General features: G+C 42.3%; 1 protein-coding gene across 1 annotated transcript; it reads left to right on the forward strand.

The window, feature by feature from the left end:
- Window positions 1-660: 660 nt before the first annotated feature.
- LOC139469384 (uncharacterized) lies at window positions 661-17,722 on the forward strand. Its single transcript, XM_071251547.1, has 10 exons — window positions 661-768; window positions 1,451-1,558; window positions 1,827-1,976; window positions 5,498-5,640; window positions 8,227-8,371; window positions 10,993-11,157; window positions 12,496-12,615; window positions 13,731-13,853; window positions 15,043-15,195; window positions 16,954-17,722. Exons 1-10 carry the CDS (start codon window positions 744-746, stop codon window positions 16,965-16,967), a joined length of 1,146 nt encoding a protein of 381 aa, XP_071107648.1. The 5' UTR covers window positions 661-743; the 3' UTR covers window positions 16,968-17,722.
- The last annotated feature ends 1,310 nt before the right edge of the window (window positions 17,723-19,032 follow it).

A 19,032-nucleotide genomic window follows, 5' to 3' on the forward strand; every position in this document is an offset into this window, starting at 1 on the left:
TGAGACTTGCGTACTATAGCTTAGTGCAATTGAAGTGCTGAAGGTATCACCTCACGAGATGTAGCAATCTGTATTATTATCGCACAGAAAAGGTGCTCTTGAATTACCATCTTAACCACTACTGACTCAAAATGGCACTCAGGCCCTTATTATTTCTAAATCAATCATATCATACACAACATACACGCAATAAATATAGGCCGTGACGTATTTACAGGCGCTCGGAAAATATAGCATCACGTACGTGATGCCGTCATATATCATTGTATATGTACAAATAAAAGCCTTGGGATATTTTGATTAAATTGTTTATCAGCTTTCACGAAATAATCTGCAATACTTAAACTGCTCTGGTACATATTAACATGTGATGCACGCGGTGCCTGCTGAAAGGATGAAGCCAACCGTTTCTGTCAACAAGAAAACATAACGGCAGATGCTACCATTGATTCCTGTCGATTGACATCACTATCTGTGAAGGAAGTCATTGCATACCTCCGAAATCAATATCACTGAAATAAATAACGATGGAAATGTATTCATGGCGTGTGTGATTCGATACAATCTGAATTTGTAACGTGTCCGGGATGACGGCGATGGTTAAAACGACATAAACAGTGGGTGTTATTGATGTTCCTGCACCGTGAGTGTAAAGCGGCAGAGGCGTGACGAGAACGACCTATTTGCTTTCATCACGGCGTTCCTTCATTTGATTTTGTCTTTGGGTACGGGTGCTTCAAGCGATGGGGTTGTACTGCGCCTTAATAAGTAAGTACTAAAATGTTTATAGAAACGTACAAGTGCTCAAATGCATTTCAATGTACAGTAATCTACGGTTATAACAAACTCAAAGGGATCACTAATTTTAGTTCGTAATAACCGTAGTTCGTTATAAGTATATATACAGCATATATGCAACGATTGGCCGGGACTGAAAAATAAGTTCGTTATATCGGTCAGTTCGTTATAAGCGTGTTCGTTATAAACATAGTTTACTGTATATACTGTTTAATTGATGTGCCTCAATCTATGTCCTCAATGACGACTGGAAATCCTGTAATGTTATATTCCACATCACGCTATAATCTCCATATAGATAATATTATGCATCTTGTTGAACGTTTCACAATATAGGAACTTTGTTTTTGCCATTTTAACGTTGGAACCGATAAAATAAAATAAAATAAAATAAAATGAATGTATATTTCATATCTCTTGTTGGGCAAGGGCATACCACTGCCCTAAATTGTCGCCCGTTGCGGCACTAAGATGCGCTGGTCGTGGACTTAAATTCCATTTCGGCCTTAAGCTTTGTCAGCACTATTCCCCGTGAGTTTCTACAAAGATGTAAACGTCTTCGATTAGCGTCAGTTTGGGCTTTCCCCTCACACTGACACACTATAATAACTGAAAACTGCTAAACTCCATCACTTACTCTAATTCCCCACAGTACTGGCGCTAGCTTTGTTTGCTGTGGTTGTCACCTCTTACCAGACCCATCAATTGAACCAGGACCACAGGCGACTATATGTGCCCCAACTGGACCGGTTTAAACGAGGTGAGTTGACAACATCATATCAACTTAGGCACGCAATAAGTGCTTTTTCAGTTTGGATACTAAACGTCGCAACATGGTTTGCATAGTTATGTAAAAACGTTCCTATTTTCTGTTGTCGAAAAAAATCGAACCAGCGGTTATATTCTTATTGATTTTCTTTACAAATGTTACCCAAACAATGAGAAGTGGGAAGTCTAAAGTGGTCTAAATATTGAGCTAGCTTGGACAGAAATCTTGTTAAAATACTTTGACGTTTTTCCATCGAAAGGTGTACCAAGACGTGATCACTGCGAGTTTGCGTTTAACAAAACGAAGATTCCAAAGAAGCTTAATACAGTCTTCACAGACCCTAGAACACCGTGTATTAAATGGAAGTGTTACCGGTCAGGAAGAATAGGACTACTCAGGTATAAAAGTGGTAAGTATCCCCGTCACCATCCTGGTATATATCTCCTAAGCAAGAACTAAACGTACATCACCCAGTTAGGCCTAACCCTTCGAAACTGGTTCAACACTGGGTCACAGAAAGCCAAGACAAAAACTCGAACCCCGCACCCCAGTTAGCCTCCCGCCGGCATACAAACCAACGAAATTGGAGATGGGACTTGCCCCAGCTAACTGCCAACACTCGTCAGGCGCCTTTACATGAACCCTCAGATCCCACCGAAGCAGACCCGAATTGCAAATAGACGTTGCATTGTTCTCCCTAAATTACCTAATGCAGTTGTCACTGATGACCCACACATGGCCTCACAAAATGAAATTCCAGCCTCGAAGATCATGAGTTTTCTCCCGATTCCGACCTCTCTTCTGTCAATGATCTTTCTGATGATCCCTTGTACAATTTGTTTGTGTCATTCTTTTGGCAAATCTGTGATTTGCCAACTGAAAAAGGAGGTCAATTAAATAATTTAACCAATCAATTCAACAGAATCAACTTGATAAATTAAATTAAATTATTTCAGTCACTCTTAATGCGATGTGTTCTTTGCTTGGCATTAACTGTTGCGAGTATGCTGCTGCTCGAACACTGGATGAACTCCACACAGTTTCCAAAGACAACAAAGCACAAACGGGTAATAAACAAAATCACCAAAAGAAAAACCGGTTCCAAGTACAACTAAATGAAACAAGGAAACACAAATCCTAGATAGGACTTTGCTTACAATTACGTTCCTCAGTGCAATCAATGTCAAACGCAAACAAAAATGTTAAAAAAAAAAATACAAGGCAACAAAAGAAAATATTCTAAATCACATTCTTGATGCTCTGAAGGCAATTTTAAAGGTTTGGACCGAAAGAAAGAGAAAGTGGAATTAGAAAAATCATTTCATAAAACAACATAAACTGTTCAAATCTAAAGAAAAACAGTTTTACAGGCAATTAAATGCCACCAGTGGCAATGACGAGAAAAGACCCACCATTGATTCCAGTGAAAGGTTTTGGAAACAGTTGTGGTCTATACCCGGCATCTGTAACCTCGAGGAACCATGGGTAGAGAGGATTACAATATTAATGTACATGCAAAATAACGTCACCATTGTTGTGTTTCATTACACCCGAATGCCTGAAACAGGCAATTAAAAAGTGGTATTCAAAAACGTTTTTGGAAACTGTTCCTTTGTGTCCAAACGCCATTACTTGACTGTTTAAATTTTCTTGTGGATACAGGGGATGTTCCCCTTGGTTGTGCAAAGGTCGAACAATACTTCTCCCTAAGAAAGGTGATTTGACTGATCCCCAAAACTTCCGCCCTATTGCATGTCTGAATACACAATACAAAATATGTACAGGGTGTCTTACAGATATTGTGTCACATTATTTACATGGAGCAGGGAGGAGCCAGAAAGGGATTCTGTGGTTGTAAGGATCTATTTCTAGTTCAGAAAATTATCCTTGAAGAGGCTAAAACTTACCACCGTAACCTCTCAATGTGTTGGATAGACTACAGAAAAGCTTATGATTCTGTATCTCACGCATGGATTTTGAGGTCACTGGAATGTATTGACCTCACTGAGCGACTACTTGTTCTCAAGTCTTTAATGATTTGTTGGTCAACTCAACTTAAGATGTATTCGCAGGGGCAGGTGGTGACTTCGGAACCCATTTCTATTAGAAGAGGAAGATTTCAGGGCGATTCTTTTAGCCCTTTGCTTTTCTGTTTGTCACTGAATCCTTTAGGCCTTTTGCTCAGCAAAGTGGAAGGTTATCATCCTAGACCTCCTCAGCACAGATCCCCAACACCCCTTAATCACCTCCTGTACATGGATAACCTTGAACTTATAGCCAATGAAGGGTCTAAACTCAAAACACAGATTCTGCTTGTCGAGTCCTTTTCTAATGATATCCGCATGTCCTTAAGACTCGACAAATGCAACTTTCTTCATTTGAAACGTGGCAAGGTAGAAGAGGGGGGATCAGTCAGTTTACTTGGGGAGGAGTTATTGATCATATCGTGGAAGGTCAGGCCTATACGTACTTTGGGATGCAGATCAGGGACAAACTCCAGAATGCCCATATCAAGGACAAACTTCGGACAGAGTACAAATGTAGGAGTTCAGAGCTGAACGCTCGCAATAAAGTCAAAGCCACAAATACTTATGCTGTACCCGTCCTTTCGTATTCTTTTGGTGTTGTTCATTGGACGAAACAAGAAATTCAGGGTATTGACACCCTCAAACGAAGAATATCATGGCAGATCCCACCACCCCCGCCCTTCCCCCAATCGCTTATATTTACCAATTATCATGGGAGCGCTTGGTTTGATTCATGATAGAATTGTTTTGTGCACTTTTGCACACATTTATTTGTCTGATGATACTCTTATGAAGCATGTCAAGACCATAATGAAAACAAGACATTCCACAGTTTTCTAAAACGAGCCAAAACATAACCTCAATGTCGGTGTTGATTTTGTTGATGGTTCTGTACTGCTGGACGGTACATAAATGAGTGTCAACCAAGCGAGGTGCCATATCAAGTCGGCCCAGATTCAGTTTTTCAAGGAGAGGCTTTCTGAACGACCACTGCTTTCAGTTTATGCGCAGTGTGTTGAGAAGATCAGCAAGCCTGCAGAGTCCTTCGCTTGGATGAGGTCGGCTGGCCTGAAAAGTGAAACAGGAGGTTTTCTGTTTGTCTCTCAGGACCAGCCACTTCCCACAATGTGTGATTTTGCATCAAAATGTAAATATGAAATGTAGATTATGTAATGAATATAATGAGACTGCCCAACACATTGTCAGTGGATGCCAAGCTTTGGCACGAACACAGTATTTTAAGCGACGTGATGGTGTAGCTCGACCATTTTATTATCGTCTTCGCCATGCTTGTGATTTTGACGCAGGTCTATCCATGGTGCAACCCAGAATATGTGGGGGGCGTCATTGAAAATTATAAATACAAAATTCTTTGGAATAGGCCCATATACAGCCTCAGACGTATCCAGGCCAACAAACCAGATCTTGTCTTTTTTGATAAATCCAATAAAATCCTTTATATCACTGAATTTTCTGTCCCTCTTGACACTAACGTGATTGACGAAACTGAAGAAAAACATGGCAAATATGCGGACCTCGCTTTCGAAATGTCAAGCTTGCATCCCAAGTACCATGTTGTCCAACTCCCTGTTGTTCTCGGTGCCTTAGGTTTGATACCTCCCAATCTGTTGACTGACATTGAGAGAGTACCCGGGTTGCTCCCAGGGATACAACCCATCTGACAATCTGGGTAATGCAGAAGGCTGCAGTGTTAAGTCTTCACATTCTCCGAAAAGTTCTGGGTGGGTTTGACTCGGCAGCGCTTCCTGGGAGAATCTGTACATCTGTACATACTACTACTACTACTACTAATAATAATAATAATAATAATAATCATCATCATCATCATCATCATCATCCACGGGTGAGTCTTGCTGACCTTGATTTCATACTGACCTGCCAGGTTGTCCGTTTGAGGGTCGTTGCATCATCTGGAACCCCTGGCACCCAGAAGTTGAGAAGACCGGGATTCCGTGTGACGAGAGGGTGTGCCGCATCCACTGGGCGAGAGGTGTCCTTCAGTATGGCATGATCTCGCCAATAAAGGTAATTACTTCCATACCGTCAACGCCGCAAATAACGACCACCATAGGAAAAAAATTATATCGCCTCCATATCTTCACAAGTTGGATATATAGACAATAATTTAGGAGTGACGAGGAACGACGTATTATATGTCCCGAGTAAAATTAATATTTTAAGTCCAGATTTTTTATTACTCATCGTCAAATGTTAAATAAGAAACTAAAAAGACAAGAACATTTTACTCATATAACAGAAGAGAAGTAGTATTTCATAATAGGAAATTTAACCTTATGACATACAGTCTACACTCAACACAAAGATTCCGCGAATTCGAAATCGTATGTTTGAGCGGCATTAATTCTTCGACAGGTTACGCAAAATAATGAATGTTGGCTATAAATAAACATTTGGGCTAGACATCATTACACGTAGTATTCAGACCGTGTTTTCAGTGCTTGGTTAGGAGTCATTAAACGTTGTATTCAGACCTTGTTATCACTGATGTGTTGGACATCATTACACGTAGTGTTCAGACCTTGTTATCAGTGCTTGGTCAGGCACCATAACACGTAGTGTTCAGGCCTTGTTATCAGTGCTGTGTTGGACATAATTACACGTAGTGTTCAGACCTTGTTATCAGTGCTGTGTTGGACATAATTACACGTAGTGTTCAGACCTTGTTATCAGTGCTTGGTCAGGTGCCATAACGCATAGTGTTCAGACCTTGTTATCAGTGATGTGTTGGACATCATTACAGGTTGTATTCAGACTTTGTTTTCAGTGCTGTGTTGGACACCATTACACGTTGTGTTCAGACCTTGTTATCAGTGATGTGTTGGACACCATTACACGTTGTATTCAGACCTTGTTATCAGTGCTGTGTTGGACACCATTACACGTATTTGTTGGACATCATTACAGGTTGTATTCAGACCTTGTTTTCAGTGATGTGTTGGACACCATTACACGCTGTGTTCAGACCTTGTTATGTGATGTGTTGGACATCATTACACGTTGTGTTAAGGCCTTGTTATCAGTGCTGTGTTGGACATCGGTACATGTAGTTCTCGGACCTTGTTATCAGTGCTGTGTTGGACATCATTACACGTTGTGTTCAGACCTTGTTATCAATGCTTATTTATGCGCCATTACATGTCGTGTTCAGACCTTGTTATCAATGCTGTGTTATGCGTCATTAAACGTTGTATTCAGACCTTGTTATCAGTGATGTGTTGGACATCATTACACGTAGTGTTCAGACCTTGTAATCAGTGATGTATTGGACACCATTACACGTTGTGTTAAGGCCTTGTTATCAGTGCTGTGTTGGACATCGGTACATGTAGTTCTCAGACCTTGTTATCAGTGCTGTGTTGGACACCATTACACGCTGTGTTCAGACCTTGTTATCAGTGATGTGTTGGACATCATTACACGTTGTGTTAAGGCCTTGTTATCAGTGCTGTGTTGGACATCGGTACATGTAGTTCTCGGACCTTGTTATCAGTGCTGTGTTGGACATCATTACACGTTGTGTTCAGACCTTGTTATCAATGCTTATTTATGCGCCATTACACGTCGTGTTCAGACCTTGTTATCAATGCTGTGTTATGCATCATTAAACGTTGTATTCAGACCTTGTTATCAGTGATGTGTTGGACATCATTACACGTAGTGTTCAGACCTCGTTATCAGTGCTTGGTCAGGCGCAATAACACGTAGTGTTCAGGCCTTGTTATCAGTGCTGTGTTGGACATCATTACACGTTGTGTTCAGACCTTGTTATCAATGCTTATTTATGCGCCATTACATGTCGTGTTCAGACCTTGTTATCAATGCTGTGTTATGCGTCATTAAACGTTGTATTCAGACCTTGTTATCAGTGATGTGTTGGACATCATTACACGTAGTGTTCAGACCTTGTAATCAGTGATGTATTGGACACCATTACACGTTGTGTTCAGACCTTGTTTTCAGTGATGTGTTGGACACCATTACACGTTGTGTTCAGACCTTGTTATCAGTGCTGTGTTGGACATCATTACACGTTGTGTTAAGGCCTTGTTATCAGTGCTGTGTTGGACATCGGTACATGTAGTTCTCGGACCTTGTTATCAGTGCTGTGTTGGACATCATTACACGTTGTGTTCAGACCTTGTTATCAATGCTTATTTATGCGCCATTACACGTCGTGTTCAGACCTTGTTATCAATGCTGTGTTATGCATCATTAAACGTTGTATTCAGACCTTGTTATCAGTGATGTGTTGGACATCATTACACGTAGTGTTCAGACCTTGTTATCAGTGCTTGGTCAGGCGCAATAACACGTAGTGTTCAGGCCTTGTTATCAGTGCTGTGTTGGACATCATTACACGTTGTGTTCAGACCTTGTTATCAGTGATGTGTTGGACACCATAACAAGTAGTGTTCAGACCTTGTTATCAGTGCTTGGTTAGGCGTCATCACAGGTAGTGTTCAGGCCTTGTTATCAATGTAACGACTGCACTAAAAATCCCACATATTGTAAACGTGATTAAAGACAAAAGGACTGAAACATGAATAGGAATTCTAGGAGAACATCTTCTTCATTTCACTACATTTTCAGAAAGCTCACTGCCACTACGACGGCACGTGTTACGCTTATGGCGACGTGGTCCACTTCCCTGAAAACTGCACGACAGCTGTATGTGACGTCATCCCCAGGTACAGGCGATGGATGCGGAGACCCCTGTGGAAACCAACTGCTGCTGGTACTTCACTTAGTCATAGTCTTCTATCCTCTATAGGCCTGTGAAGATCCGGGATAGAATAGGTCTTCAACAACCCATGCTTGCCGTAAAAGGCGACTATGCTTGTCGTAAGTGGCAACTAACGGGATCGGGTGGTCAGGTTCGCTGACTTTGTTGATGCGTGGATTATTTACCGACCGCCGTCATACAGCTGGAATATTGCTGGGTGCGGCGTTAAACAACAAACAAACAAACTCTATCCTTAATGCTTAAAGGCACAGGCCCAGAGCATGTGTATTAGAATGTTTTTGTGAAGAAGCTGAAAACACAGATTGCTTTCTGTATATATTGACATGGCATAACATGTACACATTGTGAAAACACATCTGTGACGTCAGTCTATCGTTTGAACGCTCAATTATGTTTTATGAATGGAAAGTTGTTTTTCAGCTATATCTTGAACCAACATTTAAATTAATTTTCACTTGGAATAGACGGAACATTTTTTGACAAGTGAATAATTTCATATATTTTCCGAAAATATGTGTCGCCAGCGAGGTTCGAAATCGCATTGCTTGATTTGAGAACGTTTAATGGTCACCTTCAGCTACGGCGGCACATGAATGTATGATGTGAAATTGACTATTATTTTTTTTCATAATTTTGCATAATGCTTTAAAGATCAAAATAATATGTATATTATTTGTGTTAGAGCAGGTTACCGACAACGATGTTCATATTTATAGCAATTAAATAAGCCTTTGACGAGAAAAAACAAATCCGTTATCCTCGTAACTCTCCATTCCTTAAAAATAATGGGCCTGCTCCATTATTTTAAAGGAATGGAGAGTTACTCACATATTCCCCTCTACATAAGTTACGAACAATATTTGTATTGACTGATGGCATCATAGAAACATAATTATCAAATAATGAGTATGGATAGAGCCAGTGTTAGCCTAAAATCGGTATCCGTCTGGGTCATTTACGGTTACATATGCAAACAAAAGGTCACGTATGTGCGTAGTACTTTCAGTGTTTCCAAACACGACGTCGCTCTTGTCAGTGCCGATCGAGTCAGCATTGACCATCAGGGTTCAGAAAAAACGTCGTTTGTTTTTTCATGATACCGATAGTTAAAATCGTGGATTCGCTCTTATTACGATCATTGGTCTGTCCATTCCACAGTACCATGCCCTGCTAGAGCTTTCGTCGAAGTGGTAAACTACTACTACTACTACTACTACTACTACTACTACTACTACTACTGCTGCTGCTGCTGCTGCTCATCTTCCCGAGGCAAGGGAGTTAACTGACTGTAAAAGTCCATTTTCCACCATGCCCAACTAGGCTGGAGTTTTGGAGTTATTTCTAGGAGGACTAACGAGTCTATGCATAGTCAAATCAAAGTCGCATAACGAAGTCGACATCCGTTTGGTAAACTGCTGAACAGAATTCGGTCGCTTGCAGGAATAGCTAAGCATGTGTACCGCCAAATCGGCGTCAACAGATATTTTCCAAATCATTTCATGTTTGTAATAAAGGTGCTCACGTGATTTGATGCACTTTCCGAAGTAAGACCCGTTTTATTACAATTACATTTCGATCATCAATCAGATCGTCTTGACTGGGCGCCGCCATTTTGTTTGAAGTAAATGTAAGTGATATGAGAGTTGGAATCTGATTGGTCAGTATGAGGGGCGTAGAAGGGACATAACTCATGATTGCCACTGGTGGCTCTACGACCGCGGCCAGAAAATCCAGCCAATATCGGCAAGGGTGGAAACTGGACTTTTACAGTCAGGTCACGTCCTTGTGTCGGAATGATGGCTGCTTCTGCTCGTCGCTATTACTAACAATAGCAATCATGATGATGGTGAAAATGAGAGACACTTAAAATATAAGAGGATAAAGTGATGGAAACGTAAGACACCGGGGGGAGTCCGCCATATGCTGAACTCTTTTTTCATCAAAACATTGAACCTCGTCTGAAATATGGAAGATATATTAATAATTGGTGGCCATATTGGATTATGCAAATTAGAAATTTCCCAAACTGGGATTGCTTGGGACTTTTAGTATGTTGCTTTCGGGACCTTGTAGAAATGCATTGTGGTGAAATACATTCTATTGCAATTTGATCCAGGTGAAACCTTATTTTGCCTGGACTAGCGATACAGAATAAATATAGCTGAATGGGTTGTTAAACAGAAAAGGTGTGCATTCCAAATGCCATTTCAGCTTCCGAAGAATAGTACTTGTGTCATAGACGCTTAGTACCATACAGCTCCGCACGCTTTCCTCCTCTTTTATACATGGGGGCACGGGTGGCCCAGTCGTCTAAGGCGCCGCGATTCGCTGTTGCGACCCATGGGCACGCCAGAAACCTGTGATTGTGGGTTCGAATTCCGGTTTGTCCCGATTATGTTTTTAGGTTTGTCAGCACCATACCCGTGCTCGTGGGTTTCACCGAAGTGGTAAACGTCTAAGACCTGCATCACTTCGGGCTTTCCTCCCACATCAAGCTGACACACCGTGATATAACTGGAATACTGTTAAAAGCGGCGTTAAACCCGACTCACTCACTCACTCACTCACTCACTCTTTTATACATCCCCATTGGTGTTTTCGTTCGTTTACAGGCTGTGTGATAGGAGACAAGTGCTACGAGAACGGCACGGCGCTAACTTTTGGCCAGTGTCTTCAACACACATGTAAAGCCAGTGTCAAGATCTCTCAGGGCATGAAGGACAAGGTGTTTGAATTCCGATTCCATGCTGTAGCTGAACTGGACCCAATAATTGAAGGTAAGGATTTCCAGGATATTCTGTTGAAAGCCCCACTGTTCCAGTGATGTTCGATAAAGGTCCCTGTGATCCAGGATATTCTTCTAAAGGTCCCCCTTTCCAAGGGATATGCCATTGAAAGTCCCTCTGCCCCAGGGATTCTTTTTTGATAGTCCCCCTGCTGTAGAAAATCTCTGTTAGACATGTATTTTGCAATGGAACACTATCTTTACTCAACAACAAAAGTTCCTGTGACACCAATATTTTAGTGTATTTTTCAAACAAGTAAAGCTTGGTTTTCAATATTGTAGTATATAAATGGAATCAAGTCGCCAAAACGCAACTGTTACAGAAAAGCATGCATTCCATGCAAAAGTTGACTTTTATGCAAGCCCCATGCATTTCACTACCCAATTGCAAGAATGGGTATAAAAGCATGTGCGTTAACGGGATTCAATATCGTGCTGACAACAACCACTCAGAAAAACAACAAAATTTTTAAAAAATTGTCCGAAAATGAGCGTCTGCGAGACATTGGTATGCTTGAAGCAGAATCGAGTCATAGTGATGTTGCAAACAATTTAACGTCCACAGAAACACCATTTGGTGTTTATGGCAACGTTGGCAACAGACGGATGCAGTCGGAGACAATCTTCGGAGTGGCAGGCCGAAATTGTTTCAGATTTGGTAAAAAACATAACTTTGCATTAAATCTTATACAATGTCACAGGAACTTTTGTTGTTCAGTATATATAACACGCACTACCAGGCTAATATAAAGAAAAGGGCTCAAATATAAAATTACACGACAAATGTAAGTTATTTTTCTGGTGGGAAGCTGATAAACCACAATGCCTTTAAGATACGAGTATGCTTTACGTCCTTTTCCTACCATGACGGTTCGTTGAAAGTGTGTTGGTAACATAATAAAATTGTTGATAATGCTATTTCAGATGTTTCTTTCTGCCTTTAAGACAGGTAAAACACTTTCCTCCGAGGCCCATGAAGATCCGGGGTAGAAAAGGTCTTCAGCAACCCATGCTTGTCGTCAAAGGCGACTAACGGGATCGAGTGGTCAGGTTCGCTGACTTGGTTGATGCATGTCATCGTATCCCGATTGCGTGGATCGATGCTCATGATGTTGATCACTGGATTGTCTGGTCCAGACTCGATTATTTACAAACCGCCGTCATATAAGTGGAATATTGCTGAGTGCGGCGTTAAACAACAAACAAACAAACAAACAAACAAACCCTCGAGTTTTCCCCCTGTTCGTAATTTTTACATTTCCAACCAAACCGTCGAGTTATCCTTGGCGGGAAAACCACACTGACTGACTACAATGCATCGTGTGTTTAGGTTGTGTCAAACATACAGGCGGCTGTGTCAATGTAAACGCTAGCTACCAGGCCTCGGAGTGTGTATACCTCAAGTGTGTGCAGTCAGACAGCAAGTTTACACTGCAGGTGGACAAAGAAGGTCAGTATAGCGGAGAACGATGATGCCAGGTGAGGTGAGGTGAAATGGGGTTTAACGTCGCGTCCTAGATTATTGCACTTATACAGCGACCTGCATGCACGTGTATGTGTGTGTGTGTGTGTGTGTGTGTGTGGCTGCTTGTACTAGTCCGGACTGATGCCGATTTATAGAGCTAGCTCACTGAGATACCATGCCGCAGTTTAACATATATACCCCACTCAGACACAGTAAACTGACTCCGAGCCGACCAGTCCTTGTTTTAGCCCCTTTATGCTGAGCGCCAGACAGGGTAACAACAAGTACCATCTTTTAACGTCTTTTGGTAGGACGCGGCTGGGGATCGAACCCCGGACCTTCCGCTCTCCGGGCGGGCGCTCTACCATTAGACCAGGGAGGCGGTCGTATGATACCAGGGCCCACATACACAAAGCGATCTTAGCGCTAAGATGATCGTAACCCCCATACTTTAACATAGGCTTACATGCTTGTCGTAAGAGGCGACTAGCGGGATCGGGTGGTCAGGCTCGCTGACTTGTATGATGTCATCGTATCCCAATTGCGTGAACCGATGCTCATAATGTCAATCACTTGATTGTCTGTTCCAGACTCCATTATTTACAGACCGCTGAATACTGCTGAATGCGGCGTTAAACAACAAACAAATAATATAACATAGGCTTGCGATAGTCTTAGCAGTAAGATCGCTTTGTGCAAGTGGACCTAAATGACTTAGTGTGTCATCGATCCCTGTCGATCTTTGCTCACGGTATCAATCAGTGGTTAGTCTCTTTCGGATTTGACTGCATCTTATAGTAGTATTATAAATGTCTGAGTATAGTAGGGTGGTCGGGTAGTCTGGGGTTAAAGCGTTCGCTCGTCACGCCGAAGAACCGGGTTCCTATCCCGACATGTGTAAAATGTGTGAAGCCCATTTCTGCTGTCCCCCGCCGTGATATTGCTGGAATATTGCTAAAAGCGGCGTAAAACCATACTCACTCACTCACTGAGTAAGGTAGATGACTTTTCACATCGGAATCCTTACTGATCTCAGAACACAGTATGCTAACGGTTAACTGTGTGGTTATTTCCGGGTGTACAGTGTTGTGTGTTTACAGGTTGCGTTCATGACAGTGGTTGCATCGACGTGGGCGCTGGCTACGGAGAACGTTGTAACACACATACATGCGAGAAGAAGAGGGATGGGAACTCTATAACCTACTACTTTGTTACAAGGAGAGGTGAGTATGGGTAGATTAGCATAGTTGCCATGGTATAACACACTATACGTGTTGATTACGGGAGGGTTAGTGTAGTTGCCACGGTGACATACCGCTTGTGATTAGTACTGGTATATTAGTATTGTTGCATGGTAACGACCAGTGGTGCTGAGTACGGGTATATTAGTATAGTTGCCATGGCAACAGACCACTGGCGCTGAGTACGGGTATATTAGTATAGTTGCGTGGTAACAGACCACTGGAACTGAGTACGGGTATATTAGAATGGTTGCGTGGTAACATACCACTGGTGCTGAGTACGGGTATATTAGTATAGTTGCCATGGTAACAGACCACTGGTGCTAAGTACGGGTATATTAGTATAGTTGCCATGGTAACAGACCACTGGAGCTGAGTACGGGTATATTAGTATAGTTGCGTGGTAACAGACCACTTGAGCTGAGTACGGGTATATTAGAATAGTTGCGTGGTAACAGACCACTGGTGCTGAATAAGGGTATATTAGTATAGTTGCATGGTAACAGACCACTGGTGCTGAGTACGGGTATATTAGTATAGTTGCGTGGTAACAGACCACTGGTGCTAAGTACGGGTATATTAGTATAGTTGCCATGGTAACAGACCACTGGAGCTGAGTACGGGTATATTAGTACAGTTGCGTGGTAACAGACCACTGATGCTAAGTACGGGTATATTAGTATAGTTGCAATGGTAACAGACCACTGGAGCTGAGTACGGGTATATTAGTACAGTTGCCATGGTAACAGACCACTGGAGCTGAGTACGGGTAGGTCAGAATAGTCACCATGGTATCATACCGCGTGTATTGACGAAGAATAGTCTGCTATAGTTGACATGGTAACATACCGCTGGCGTTGACTATGGGTCAGTTAGCATTGGTGTTGATGTTTGTTGAAATTTGTATTGAAAATTTCCACATAATTACGTGGCTTAAGACAACATTCATTTGCCTTGAGTGTTGATTTCGCGAGTTCGAATTCCGAGACACACGCCTTTTGTCAAATCAACAATGATACAAATAGACACAATCAGTCAACGTAGGGTAGCGCTTTGACAGCACATACTGTGGCTGACAATAATTATGCTGGTCACAACAATTTGACTAATCGCCTCTCAAACATCATAACAACTTTTTTTACGTGAATTTCAATCATGGAATGCATTTCAGCTAACGGATGTCCAAACCATTTTGACCCCCGAGATACAAAGTGTTACAAGCAGGGGGAGATGATTACATCGACAGACGCCTACGGGAGGACACAGGGCTGCCCTGGAGCAGTGGAGTGGAAGTGCAGCCAACTCACTAAAACCGTTGAACCGAGTAAGATTACTAATATACTACATGCAGTTTCTACTACCATTAGAGTTGCATCATTGCCCAACCTCTACCAGTACCGGGGTAGTGATATGGGCTAGTGGTTAAAGTGTTTGCTCTTCATGCTGAGGACCTGGATCGATTCCCGACATGGGTACAATGTGTGAAGTCCATTTCTGGTGTCCCCCGCCTTGATATTGCTGGGATATTGCTAAAAGCGGCGTTAAATCATCCTCACTCACTCATTCCACCACTATCATGAAGTCATGTTGTTACCACCTCTACCACTACTTTAAGTACACCTGGTGTTACCACCTCTACCACTGCCACGTATTCTGTTGTTACCACCTCTACCACTACTTTAAGTACACCTGGTGTTACCACCTCTACCACTGCCACGTATTCTGATGTTACCACCTCTACCACTGCCATGCAGTCCTGGCGTTACCACCTCTACCACTGCCATGCAGTCCTGATGTTACCACCTCTACCACTGCCATGCAGTCCTGATGTTACCACCTCTACCACTGCCATGTAGTCCTGGCGTTACCACCTCTACCACTGCCATACAGTCCTGATGTTAACACCTCTACCACTGCCATGTAGTCCTGATGTTACCACCTCTACCACTGCCATGTAGTCCTGATGTTACCACCTCTACCACTGCCATGTAGTCCTGATATTACCACCCCTACCACTGCCATGTAGTCCTGATGTTACCACCTCTACCACTGCCATGTAGTCCTGATGTTACCACCTCTACCACTGCCATGTAGTCCTGATATTACCACCCCTACCGCTTCCAAGTATTCTGATGTTACCACCTCTACCACTGCCACGTAGTTCTGGCGTTACCACCTCTACCACCACCTAAAGTACACCTGGCGTTACCACCTCTACCACTGCCACGTAGTCCTGATGTTACCACCTCTACCGCCTCCAAGTATTCTGATGTAACCACCTCTACCACTGCCATGTAGTCCTGATGTTACCACCTCTACCTACACCTTAAGTACACCTGGTGTTACCACCTTTGCCACTACCATGTAGTCCTGTTGTTACCACCTCTACCACTACCTTAAGTTCACCTCCTGTTACCACCTCTACCACTACCTTAGGTTCACCTGCTGTTACCACCTCTATCACTACCTTAAGTTCACCTGCTGTTACCACGTCTACCACTACCTCAAGTTCACCTACTGTTACCACCTCTACCACTACCATAAGTTCACCTGCTGTTACCACCTCTACCACTACCATAAGTTCACCTGCTGTTACCACTTCTACCACTACCTCAAGTTTACCAGCTGTTACCACCTCTACCACTGCCTTATGTTCACCTGATGTTACCACTTCTACCACTACCATAAGTTCACCTGCTGTTACCACCTCTACCACTACCATAAGTTCACCTGTTGTTACCACCTCTGCCACTGCCTTATGTTCACCTGCTGTTACCACTTCTACCACTACCATAAGTTCACCTACTGTTACCACCTCTACCACTACCATAAGTTCACCTGCTGTTACCACCTTTACCTCATTTCCTCTAAACAACACACGCTCCCTTCGTCTGAACAACACGCACTCCCTTCCTCTAAACAACACGCAGTCACTTCCTCTAAACAACACGCAGTCACTTCCTCTAAACAATGTGTACTTTTACAACTCTCTACTAGCACCTTTTTCTGACACCATCACTTTCCCACCAGCTACACTAATGTTTCATATATGTATTACTCAAAATATTATTTCTGTTTTCAGAATGTAAAGCGTAACCCGAGTAATCGTGTGTCCACAGTACCACTAACACAGACAACACTGACGATCTTGGATGTAACACTGTTTCATAGAACATAATTTGTATATTTCCCATATACTTACATGGTTTCAGACCATGGTGTAGATAGACATTTGGGGACGGAAAATAAATGGGAAACTTAATACTCTTAGACGAAGTCAGACAGAATGTGCCGGTGCCTTAATTTATACCCCGATAACGTACGTCATGGAGTGTTGTTCTCACTTAAAGCACACATCCAATATTTGTTGTACAAAGTGACAGTGTGTCATGGTTACTTTTCTTACCTGTTCTATGTTATGTATAGGCAGCATATGACAGTAATACTCTGTTGAACTCTGATACGAAGCGATTGATAACTGAAAACGATGGTTTAACGGAGGATGCGGCAATTTAAAGAGGATATGGTGGATACCAACTAAACGTCTTTGCAGAAAGGAATAGTTTGTATTTTAATGGAGAAATCACTCAAATCTGTTGATTTCGGAAGTAGAAGTAACGAGTCTCACGAGGGGATCAACAGATTTGAGTGATTTCTCCGGCTTAAACCGGGTGGTTTAATAAATAATTTATCCATTATTTTGCATAATGACAATTACGTATGGGTTACCTGATATAATGCACATTCATAATGGCCAGTGAATTTCTGGCTCAGAATAGCAATAATGGTTTAATCACGGCAACATAAGCCCCACTGTATACGGGAATGTGTTAATGTGGCGATCTCTGTCAGCTAAATAAAGCAAGTGTTCAGCAGAGGTTGTTGTTGTTGTCATTTATATCTGCTCTCTTTAACACTGACCGGTGGAGAGGGGGTGAAGACTATTGATTGAGTAGAATACAAGATTTCCCACGATGCGTTCTTGCATGGTGTGTCAGCACCAAAACCTGCACGTTAAACGTTGACACCGCGTGTCGCCTCGTGCATTCGTTCCAAAACAGGCTGGTAAACTGTAACACAACTGAATTATAGATACAAATAGCTGGGGTATTGAGCGCGGGGTTAAACAAAAATCTGATGTTGCAGGGGAGTGTTGCAAATGAATAGTCTAGGGGAGGTAATTCTCCGGTCCTTGTTACAAGACCCAAACTGAATTTTTACATCCAAAAGTCAGAGAGTTTTTCATAAAATCACTGTGTCCGCACACATTTGTTATAACGTTGGTTGGTTGGTTGGTTGGTTGGTTGGTTGTTTAACGCCGCACTCAGCAATATTCCAGCTATATGACGGCGGTCTGTAAATAATCGAGTCTGGACCAGACAATCCAGTGATTGATACCATGAGCCCTGATCCAAACAATTGGGATCGATGAAATGCATCAACCAAGTCAGCGAGCCTGACCACCCGATCCCGTTAGTCGCCTCTTTCGACAAGCATATTCGTCTTCTACGGCAAGCATGGGTTGGTGAAGACCTATTCTAACCGGGATCTTCACGGGTCCCTTTGTTATAACGGAACGGTGTGTTAGAAACGATGGAATAGCCTCACTGGTTCATATTCTATGTACATGTACTACTATATATTACGATCATCAACAGTATATATACTCTCCAAATAAGAAACGCAACAGTGATTTTAGATTCATATTTCATATATCATATAAATAATCGACAGATGGTAATCGGTTGTTAAAAATTAGCAAATATCATTGTCATTGATCCAGATTCCATATGGCACACATGAAACAGTATATTTTCAAGGTGAAGGTCATCTGTTCTAAATATCTTGTATGGCCATCATGAGAGTCCAAAACTGACTGGCATCGTCGTCCCGTGGAAACAATTAGATCCCGAATTGTGGCCTGGGGAATGTTCACCCACTCTGCCTGCAGTGCTTGTGACAACTGTCGGAGGTTCTGTCATTGTTGCTGACGTGCTCGCAGTCTTTGATCCAGTGCATCCCATAAATGTTCGATTGGGTTTAAATTTGGATACCTGGAGGTACCATGACAGGACCTGGATGTTGTGATTCTTGATAAGGCTGTTGTCAGTCTTGTCGTGTGAGGCCGGGCGTTGTCTTGTTGGAAAATGACGTTCGTTTG

This window comes from Haliotis cracherodii, unplaced genomic scaffold (assembly GCF_022045235.1).
Source record: "Haliotis cracherodii isolate W230 unplaced genomic scaffold, xgHalCrac1.p SCAF_2, whole genome shotgun sequence".
In the NCBI taxonomy this organism is placed as follows: Eukaryota; Metazoa; Mollusca; class Gastropoda; order Lepetellida; family Haliotidae; genus Haliotis; species Haliotis cracherodii.

Bases quoted from the DNA above. Each gene is read 5' to 3' on its own strand.
- LOC139469384 (XM_071251547.1), top strand. From the start codon at position 744: ATGGGGTTGTACTGCGCCTTAATAA. The intron at 5,641-8,226 runs GTAATTACTTCC...CTACATTTTCAG, and splicing joins GCATGATCTCGCCAATAAAG to AAAGCTCACTGCCACTACGA. The intron at 12,616-13,730 runs GTCAGTATAGCG...GTGTGTTTACAG, and splicing joins ACTGCAGGTGGACAAAGAAG to GTTGCGTTCATGACAGTGGT.